Source organism: Ammospiza caudacuta, chromosome 2 (genome assembly GCF_027887145.1).
Source record: "Ammospiza caudacuta isolate bAmmCau1 chromosome 2, bAmmCau1.pri, whole genome shotgun sequence".
In the NCBI taxonomy this organism is placed as follows: domain Eukaryota; kingdom Metazoa; phylum Chordata; class Aves; order Passeriformes; family Passerellidae; genus Ammospiza; species Ammospiza caudacuta.
In genome coordinates, this window is record NC_080594.1 from 87,553,293 (window position 1) to 87,563,577 (window position 10,285).

A 10,285-nucleotide genomic window follows, 5' to 3' on the forward strand; every position below is an offset into this window, starting at 1 on the left:
TGAAAGGAAGATGGGTACATCCATGACACAACATATATGATGCAAAGATAGTGAGCTAGCACCAAGCCAGGTAGCTCCAGACCTTGATTCCACCCCTCCCCAGCAGCACTGTGCTGAACCTGGTGCAAGCATAACACTAATTAATGAGATTTGCCGCTGTCTCATCATCATGCTTTCAGAATCCACTCTGTCATGCTTCTTGCATGCCTTCTGTGAGATAAACTTCCACTTCCAAATTGGGTTTCCTCCCTCTGGAAACCTGCCAGAGCTGTCTTGACCTGATTGGTCTTGATCTGTTTGTGTTCTGACTTGGGCTAGATCAGCTTTATAGGTCAGCTGGACAGACACCAAAATATTCTAAGCTAATAGCCTGCAATGCTCTGTAAAAGTCCTCTAGTGTTTGCTGAAATGGACTTGCCTTCAACTGTTCTTCATGCCTGCTATCCCTGCAGGCATATTCACAAGAACAACAAACATTTTCAAGAATAACAAGGTTATTAGGAGGAGAGCCAGGACGGCAAACAAACCCGTCAGTAGGTTCTCCACTTTCTAAGATGGCCAAGAAACACCAGGGGAAAGTCTTTTAGAAACATCATGGCTCTCTTTCCAGCAAAACAAAATCCCACTGTGTGTGCTACTGACTTTTAAATGATTTTTGCAATAGGAACAAAAATAGAAAAAGAAAAGACTATTACCTCCTTTCTTCAGTCATAAGACAGATACATATTTTCTTTTTTCCTCTTATGATGGTTAAATAAGAAATCTAGAGGGGTTTCTTTAATAGCACCTGTTGTAGTCCTCTTACACAGACTTTATCCTAAACAGAGATGTGCTTGTTTTGAAGTTAAGATCAATTCAAATTACATTATCTAAGAAGCGTCCATGAAATAAGTTTCTGGCTTTCAATTTTAATTGGAACTCCATACTCCATTACTTCACAAAAGGTAGAAAAAAGCCAAAACACTACAATTTTTGGATTCTCCCAAGGCTCTACCCACTGAAGACAAGACTTTACACTATCTCTAAATATATGCCTTTCCTAAAATTAACCTATGATCCTGTGGCCTACATAAAACATTCATCTACACACTGTGCTGCTTTCCCCCCAAGCTACCTGTCACATCTACTGGTGTGAGAGAAAACACAGGCTAGACTTTTCTTCAGAACCATTTTTGAAGTGGAAACAAAGGGAATCACTCAAGAGCTGATGGCCTTCAGTGCCTCGGAAAAAGTCAAGGCAGCAGAAAGAAGCAATAATATGACCAAAGAAAGGTTAATAATACACAGATATTGTTTAAATGCATTTACACATAACACGATAAATCCAGTTTTTATAAGCTGGGTCATGTAGAAAAGTAACAGTCTACATTAATAAAAAAAAAGTTAATTATAAGTCTCAATTCTCCTTTTTCTGCAACTTCACAGTTTCTTTTAGGCAGTACAAAGAAACAAATAGTAAGGTAAACCTTAATTCTCTCCTCCTGGAAACATTTTATTATATAGGAATTCACAAGAATTAATTAGGGAAATTTTATCATTGCCCAAATAAGTTAATCCTTAGATTATTAATAGTATCTCACAAGATAATGCAAAGTGCCTCTTTATTTTTATTTCTAAAAAAAAAAATAAAAAATTACTTTGTTACCCCTCCCCTCTAAGAAACACCAAACATTACAGACCAACATTATTTACATAACATCGCACAAACCCTCCCCCACACGCTGACCCAAATAATAAACATAGCCATCCTGAAATGGGACAAACAGGATATTCCAATGCTTAAATGGTAAGCTAACAAAACAGTGCAGAACAAAAGTTAATCTTTACCTGGAAGAGCTAAGTTATAGAGGGGAATATCCCAGAGCTTCTCTGGTAACTGTGACATCCATTGACCATTTTCATGGCACACGTGAACGAAGGTTTGCAAAGGGCCTTCCATTGGTATGTGCTCTGGGACTTCATAGGGTGTTCTGGGAGGGAAAAAGGAAAGAAAAACAATAAACCATTCCAAATAAACCACTACATCTACTGTGGTTGAATTAAGGGCATTGCACCTGTGAAGGAAGAATTTACAGATGTTAAAAAATGCCAACCCTTCCCTCAAGTAGATGCAGAAAAATGTCAAGAGCTTGCAGCCACAACATGTGCTGCTTTTGATAACACTGTCTCCCAGCACAATGCCAAAGGGTGGATTCCAGCTTCAGGTTTGCAAACTGACCAAGTGAAAGAAAAAATAGCCAAGGCAAAGGCAAATACAGCCAAGCCAAGGCAAATATACAGAGTTTCACTGGTATGGAGAAATTGCTATCTGTATTGGCTGTTGTGAAACCACAAGGAGTACCTCCCTCCAGTGTGAAACTGTGTCCATTCCTTTACCCTCTGCAGTCCCAGGAGCATGGCAAGGGGACCAAGGGCAGGGCTGGGACAGGGGCTGGGTCTGCTACCCTCAGGTCCCTAGAGAACACTTACCTTCAAGGATCCAGTCAGGTGCCACAGGAGTACTCTATGAAAAGCCTTTACAAAAATGTCAGGACACTGGATTTGCAGGTCATTCCAGCATCTGGGGTCAAAGAGGAAAACTTTCCTCTCCTTATTCCTGCTTTGGAGAACACCAAAGATGTTTTTACCACTCTTATGAGTCCATGATCATAAGTATTTCAGTTTGGTCTGACCTTCCTGAAACTACTCTGGAACTGTTCTTCTCTGAGATCCTCTGCAAAATTTGTAGTGGTCATGCAGGAGTGCCAGTGGAGAAAGCCCAGGTGAGAAATCATGCCATCACCAGGGCCTGCTAGAGTTATCCTGTTCATTTTTAATTTTATGATCTCCTGGATTGTGAAGAACACAAAAATAAGTTCTCTGTGTTTTGGGGTCTTTTGCCTAGTATGTTCCTAGTTCAGGTGGGGGTCTGAGGATTAGAGCCTTCCTTCTTTTCACTGCTTTCAAGACTTTATTTTGTCACAGATAATGTGAGAGTTTCTTCTGGCACAGTGATTACCAATATCAACATATTACCAATATCACAGCTTCCTTTTTAATGTTGTTTTTAAAAGCTGTCAATGTAAAAGATTCCTTCCTGTCTGCTACAGCAATCTCAGTCATATACATATTTTTGAGGTTTTGTTCTCTGCAAACACCCTCACTGGTCCCTGGTCCCTTTTGCTGCATCTTAGCACATTTACACACATCTTAGCACATCTACACACATTTACAGTGCTTATATGAAGAACATTTCCTTAAACATGGTGCAATATTTTTTTTTTGACAGTCACATAGGGTCATCTGAAAGGCAACTTCAGGAATTGCATTTCTAAGCTTTATGTCCATACCACACAAAAAGATACAATCTGCTTTTATACAGCCAATGCACAAAGCATCACCTGCCTAGCCTGCCTTGCTGTGTCTTTGGTGCATCTTTGAGTTGTAAGAAACAAATGGTCTCTATATGCCACAGCAGCCATTCTTATTCTTGGGAAAATATTCAGATCTCAGGCAGATCAACTCACCCATCCTCTGGCTCTGCACTTTGATATGATGAGCTTCTGTCCCCCACAGACCCCTGTTTCAGACAACAGATGTCTGAAGCTCATTTTGTCACCTTTTGCTGTTTCATGCTTCATCACACTGCACACCACAGCTGCTCTGCTCTAGTCTCTGCACCATGTAGCATCAGCATGGGCAGGGGCTGCAGGTGCTTAAAACAGCATTTCTGTTTAAAAAGACTGGATGGTCTCTCTTCTTCTCCAGCTCTGAAGCTGGCAGGAGCTCTGAGGTTGCAACACCCCAGTGTACAGCAGCACTTAGGCAGGTCCTGTATGCAGACTAGAGACCTGACTATAAGCATTGCTTTTGCTCTTCTGAGTGGGGAGATTTGCACCTCCCTTTCCAGAGCTTCTGGGGCTCTCCAAAGCCACCCATGCTCCCCCAGAGCAGGCACCCATCACCCCAGGGACCCACAGCAGTACCCTTAAGCCCTGCCATGCGGTCACACCTTGTCCTGGCACAAGCTCCTTTGCAACAACAGCACCCCCAGGATGCATCCAAGGGTGCAGGTCTGCCTGCTGCCACTCTCCTCCTGCCGTGTGCTCCCCTAGTTCACCACAGAGTCACGATAGCACATGCTCAGGAAGGCCCTGCAGAGGCATCAAGCCCTGCAATTGCCTTTACTGAGCTGTACAAGAGATCCCTTGGCATTGTCCAGCCAAAGCCCATGGGCAGCACGGCTGCCATCATTGCCCCAGCCTCAGCAGGACCAGGGCACTTCACAGAGAGTGTCCTGCTGGGCCTGAGGAAAGCCAGCAGAGAGCAGAAACAGCAAGACCAAGACACACTGCAGTCCTGCAAACACAGACATGTGAGAGATGCACATCTCCTTCTCCTCCTTCCCCTCTTCCACAGAACCCTGAGCCTGGGGATGGCAACTGCTGGCAGTGCATGGCAGGAGCTGCACCATGGCCATCTGCTGATCAAGTCCTGTACAGAAGTGCCTGGACCAGGTTTTGTCCCACTCCCCCATGCAATGCAAAGCCCTAGATGTTCACACTGCCACCTCTAAACTCAGCTGCTGCCTTGTGTTTGAGGGGCAGCCTTTGGGGAGAAACCAAGGCTTACTTGGAGAAATGAAACTGCAACTATTAGCTGCTGCCTCTCATGACTAAACCCTAAACTTCACAAATAAGAACTGCTTCTTTATTCCCCTTATCCAGATAGGTAAATTCACCCTACACACAGTACTGTCATAAACTACTGTGTTGGGTTTGCATGACAAGATTTTGGTAGTGAGGGAGTCTACAGAGCCGATTCCTGTGAGAAGCTGCCAGAAACTCTCCCCAAGTAGAACAGAGCCAATGCCAGCTGGCTCCAAGGCAGGCCAAGGGTGAGCCATCAACAACAGTGGTAGAGCCTCTGGGGTAACAGGTTCAAAAAGGGGGAAAAGTTGCTGTGCAACAGCAGCCAGGACAAGAGAAGCAAGAATATGTGAGAGAGACAACTCTGCAGACACCAGGGCCAGTGCAGAAGGAGGGGCAGGAGGTGCTCCAGGCACTGGAGCAGAGATTTGCCTGCAGCCCATGGCAAATACCATGGTGGGGCAGCTGTGCCCCTGGAGCCCATGGAGATCATTCTGGAGCAGAGCCCTCCACCTGCAGCCTGTGGAGGGTCCCACACTAGGGCTGGTGAGTGCCCAAAGGAGAATGTGACCCCATGGGAAGCCCATGTGGAAGCAGGCCTCTGGCAAGACCTGTGGTCTCATGGAGAGAGGAGCCCACACTGGAGCAGGTTTGCTAGCAGGACTTGTGACCCCATGGAAAGGACCCACACTGGAGCAGATCACAAAGAACAGCAGCTGTTGGGAAAGACTGATGTTGGAGAAATTTGTGGAGGACTGTCTCCCACAGGGAGGGACCATGCTGGAGCAGGAGAGTGTGAGGGGTCCTCTCCTGGGGAGGAAGGATTAGCAGAAACAATACTTGATGAACTGACCTCAGTGCCCATTCCACATCCCCCTGTGCCACTGCAGGTAGAGGAAATCAGGAAATCAAAAGTGAAGTTGCACCCTGGGAGAATGGAGGGGTGGGAAGTAGGTGTTCTAAGACTTGCTGGTTATTTCTCATTACCTTACTCTGATTTCATTGGTAATGAATACAATGTTTTCCTCAAGCCGAGTCTGCTTTGCCTTTTTTGTGGTGGTGCCTGGTGAGTGATCTCTCCCTGTCCTTATCTTGGCCTATGAGTCTTTTGCTACATTTTTCTCTCCCTTGCTGAGCAGCAGAGTGATGGAGAGTCTCTGGTGGGCACTTGGCTTCCAGTCAGGAGCAGCCCACCCTAACTACCCTCACTCCCCTTGCTCACGTCAGCATCTGACCTTCTCTGGGTGCTCTGCATACAGGCAGCAATCACATTTTGAGGACTTTACCGGGACACATGCAATATACAGCAATAAAACCTGCAGACCTATAAAGCCACTATATTTTTTATATATCTTATATTCAAATCTTTGAGATAAGAAGAAAGGAAAATTTCATACTCTTGATGTCAGGTAAGTTATGTAATACTATTGAAGGCAGATATTAAGCAGGCTGTGTTAAAATGTTTAAATAAGGATAAGGCATTTGCCTGCATCCAGGGCACCTGTTTAGAAAGAATAATTGAAGTTGTGATATGAATTACAGAAAAGAATTCTGAATTACAGGAAAGAATTCTCTTCCTGAAATGAGTTGTTCTGATTTGATTTGTCCAGCCCCAGGACACAGAGAGCACCGGGCTGATGTCCCTGGCCCGGAGCGGCTGTGCCCGGCCGGAGCGCGCTGGGCACGGCTGGGACCCGGCCCAACGCCGGCCAACGCAGCTCCTTCGGGGCGGCAGATATAATTAAAGCACCATTCGTGATGACATCAGTCAAACATGTGCTGCAGCCGACCCAGAAGCTAAAAAACCTCCAGGGCAGTTACGGGAAACCCTGTGAGGAGCAGCGCCCGGGCACCCGGCGAGGAGGAGCCGCAGCCCCGGCGACGATGGGGGCGATGGGGCCCGGGGCTGGGCGCTGCCCCCGCCTCCCTCCCTCCATCCCTGCCGCTGCCGGGCCCGCCGAGAGCCGCATCCCTCCCTGCCTCCCTTTCTCCGGGCCGCCGCGTTACTCACGGCGGGGAACGAGTCCGTGTCCATGCCGGCTCCTCGGGGAGCCGAGCGCTGCCCAGCCCGCCCGGGCCCGCAGCAGGCGGGGCGGAGCTGCCCCGCCCGGCTCCAGTGGCCGCAGGTTTGAGGAAGGTGAAGAAGGGGCGGGAGGGATGAAGGAGAGGAGGAGAAGTGGCGCAGCCCGAAGCGCAGAGCCGCTCTCTGGGCTCACGGGGCATTGCTCCAGGAGGAGCCTGAGGGCAGGCACAGGCGCGGGGAGTGCCAGGTATGCCGTGCTGCTCCTGCATTTGACGTCTATTAATGCAGGAAGGCTTAAGATAAATATTTACAAATATATATATACGTTAGAAGTACCTTACTTTTCTGCTGTGTCTGTCCAGTAAAGCTTGTCAGGGCCTCAGCTGTGGTGAAATTCACTTATGATGCCACCTGGCAGAAATCTTGGCAAGCTCTTCAAAAAGCTTTTCTGTGTAAAGAGGCAGGAGGTAAATAGATGAGTGAATGGCATGTAGAGGCAAACATGCTTACCCTCGGTGCAGGGTGTGTTCTCAGCCTTCCCAGAGAGATGGGGAAAGGATCTCACCTACCCCTTAGTGTTCCAAAGGCACACTAAAACACACATTTCCCTAAGTAAAGAATGGTGAGCTGAAACCCCAGCTGAAAGAATGGATAGAGAAGATTAGCTCCCCTTTCCCCACAGGGCAGCATTCCTAGAGGGTCATCTCCAATGGAGCTGTGATGTAAGTGCTCTGGGATCATACTGCAGTCGGGATTGGCAACACTTCAGGCTGCTGCAGTGTTGTGCTGCTTAATGCAAGGATGTATTTTCCAGACAGGCCTTTTTCACTAACTCATTTTTGCATGAGGCAGAGCAGTGTATATGCACAGAGCAAAAGTTGTGGTGCCAACAGCAGCAAGGTCAGGTTAACATTCAGCTAAAAGAATAATTTCCATTGGTGAATCCCAGGACAGCAGGGCTGCCTGGGTTTCAGGGAGATGCTTACAGTTATGTGTATCAGTCCAGGCTGCTGTTTATATATCAGGTCTTACAGAGTATCACAAAACTAGCTGCCAGTAGATGCAGAATAGATGTGCACCAAGTTTAGCACTGGGCACAAAAAGGATGAAATGCCAAAAGAAATGAAGTAAAGCAAAGGAGAAGGTAGGAAGGCAAAGACACTATTTGATGGCTGTGTGGTTTTTTACCACCACGATAGACAATAGCTGAGAACAGTTACAGAGAAGTGTTATTGTGCCCTTTGTAGAATGAAATAAGCAGGAAAGTATTTCAATCAGAAGAGGCTAGGAGTAAAAATCAAAGTCAACTTTAATTCTTCATTTTCTTATAAAGTTAAGACTATGAAGGTGTGACAAAACAACAGTCAGGCAGTCTCTGGATACTACCATGATGAATACAGTACAGCCAGACATGGTTCCAGCTTGTGAAACAAACCAGTGTGAAATTGCTTGGACTAAAAGGCAAAACATGACTGTGGAAAGAAAAAATGAAAGGCTATTTTGGTGTGGATTTGAAATGAGTAACAGAAAACTCAAAAAGGACCATGAAACTGAAATCCCACATTTCATTCTGAAGGCCTTTATGCAGGACTTTACACCCTAGTAACATGAAATGTCTGCTGAGTGATGTGGATATGATCTTGCAGGTCTCACCTCAACAGAAATACTCTATCAGGAAATCTCTAGCCCTGTCCAAACCCTTCTAATTCCTACCCTTTCAAGTCTGAGTTTGTGTCTCAGTTCTTTGTTTGCACTAGAATTACTAGAGATGTCAAGAGAGTTGCTCTTGGTTTAGTTCTGAGATCACAGTCTCTCAGGAAGGATTTAGGAATTCCATAAGCCAATGAATGACAGGAAGTTAATCAGCAGATGATTAAAGCCCTGAATAAGCATGTCTTCTGAGGAGCAGTCAAGGCAAGGATAACTTTTAGCAGTATTTGCAGAAATAATGATAAACAAATTTCAAGGTGAGGAAGCAGGGACATGAAAAAGCCCAAGATTTTCCCTCCTCACAAAAGAAATGTCTGCATTAAAAAGACAGGACAGACCTCAAAAGATAAAGAACTTACCTGAAGGAGCTTATCAGGTTTTGAAGCAATCAGTACTGAAGAGGTTTGAAGCTGGTAGCATCTGAGTGAGTCAAAACAGGCAGATACATCAGTGTGGGGATTGATGGAAGTGCAGCTCTGATTTATAGCTGTGGGTCAGAGTGAAGTTTCTGGTTAGTTAGTCACAGAGGCAGCAGTCATAGAACCTTAAACTGGACTTTATATATTTAAACACTTTGGCATACCAAAATATGATGCTCTCAGTCTGAGAGAAATCAGTTGATTTGTTCAGATGAATTAGAGGTTTGTGACATTATTTTGAAAATGTACAGTATTTGAGATGTTGCATGAGACTTTTGTCTTCCAACCCAGTTTTTTATTTTCAGATATGGAATACCTTTATGCTGTAATGTACAGAAATTATATAAAAATATACCACTAAGCATTTGAACAACTTTAACTGAATTGCCTGGATTTGTGGTGTTTGCTCTGAGGACGTGTCCAACGCCCTGGGCAATGTGTGTATTTGTCCCTGTCCTGACTTACTGATAAGTCCTTTCAACCTTCACCTAATTTCTGGCTTTGGAACAAACAGGCAGCTTAATATTTCTGAGGGGAGGTTGTGTTTCTAGGGGCAGCAGCCATGATGTGTCCTAAAAGCAGGGGAATCACTGAGGAGGCTGCTTGCAGCACCAGGGAGGTCACTCTGGGTAATAAAAAGACCTGGGAAGGAAAATGCAGCCCAGACCTGCTGAGAGCTTGAAATTGCTGGTCTGTGTTTGCTTCTAGAGTATGAGACCACAATGGCTACTCTAGCTTGCTGTGAGCAGGATGTGATGAGGATGGGAGGCAGTCTGGAGCCCTTCAGTGATGTGCCTCTAATAATCTGGCACCAGCTGGCAGGAAACCTTAGGCAGAAGCATTGGGGTGGAATTTAGGTGACCCAAACACATTGCAGCATGCCAGTTCCACCATGACGAACAGCTCTGGCTGTATTTGCAACAGGCAAAGCCAGTGATAAAATTCAGTGGCTGGTAAAAATGCTGTTGGGGTGGTTAGACATGGGGTGCAGTGTTGCTGAGAGGAAAAAATGGAGTTGAATTTTATTAGTGAAAATTTTAATTGAAATTTTTAAAACGTGGGGGAAAAAAATCCTCAAATTCTTCCATTTTGATCCATTCCCACCAATGTAAGAGAGGCTTCCGTGGGCATGGATCTAGGCGCAGGCAAAATAATCTTCCTCTCAAACAAAAGAAAGTGAGATTTTAATTTCAACTTAACTACACCATTATTGACAAGAAGAGTTAAAATGCCCTAAAATACTTTTGGTATTTTTGTATATATATACAGCCAGCTTACCTCATGTCTGGCACTAACAGTGTTTAAAACAAGGTAAGAAAAGCTCTTCCAACATGCACAGGAGAGCTGCTCGTAATGTCCTACTAGGAAGAGAAACTTAAGGGGAGATAAACAAAACTCTCTCCTCAGACGCAGCATCTGAGAAAACATGAACAAGAAGAGAAGTGGGCTTTGTTGCTAGAACCTTACAGAGAACCTAGGGAGAAACAAAAAATTAAATGCATTCT

The 10,285-nt window shown here is 45.3% G+C and overlaps 1 protein-coding gene across 3 annotated transcripts in view; it reads right to left on the minus strand.

Annotated features, from left to right (window-relative positions):
- PLCXD1 (phosphatidylinositol specific phospholipase C X domain containing 1) overlaps positions 1-6,847 on the minus strand; it is a 19,739-nt gene extending 12,892 nt beyond the window's left edge. The window contains exons 1-3 of one of the 3 annotated variants that reach the window (XM_058800603.1): positions 6,189-6,271; positions 2,470-2,599; positions 1,828-1,970 (exon numbers count right to left, since the gene is read on the minus strand). In XM_058800603.1, coding sequence (XP_058656586.1) covers positions 1,828-1,939 — 112 coding nt within the window. In that variant the 5' untranslated portion in view covers positions 1,940-1,970; positions 2,470-2,599; positions 6,189-6,271. Of the gene's footprint in view, positions 1-1,827; positions 1,971-2,469; positions 2,600-6,188; positions 6,272-6,639 lie in introns of those variants that run through there. The other 2 variants (XM_058800600.1, XM_058800602.1) reach the window with 2 other exon arrangements.
- Between the last annotated feature and the right edge of the window lie 3,438 nt (positions 6,848-10,285).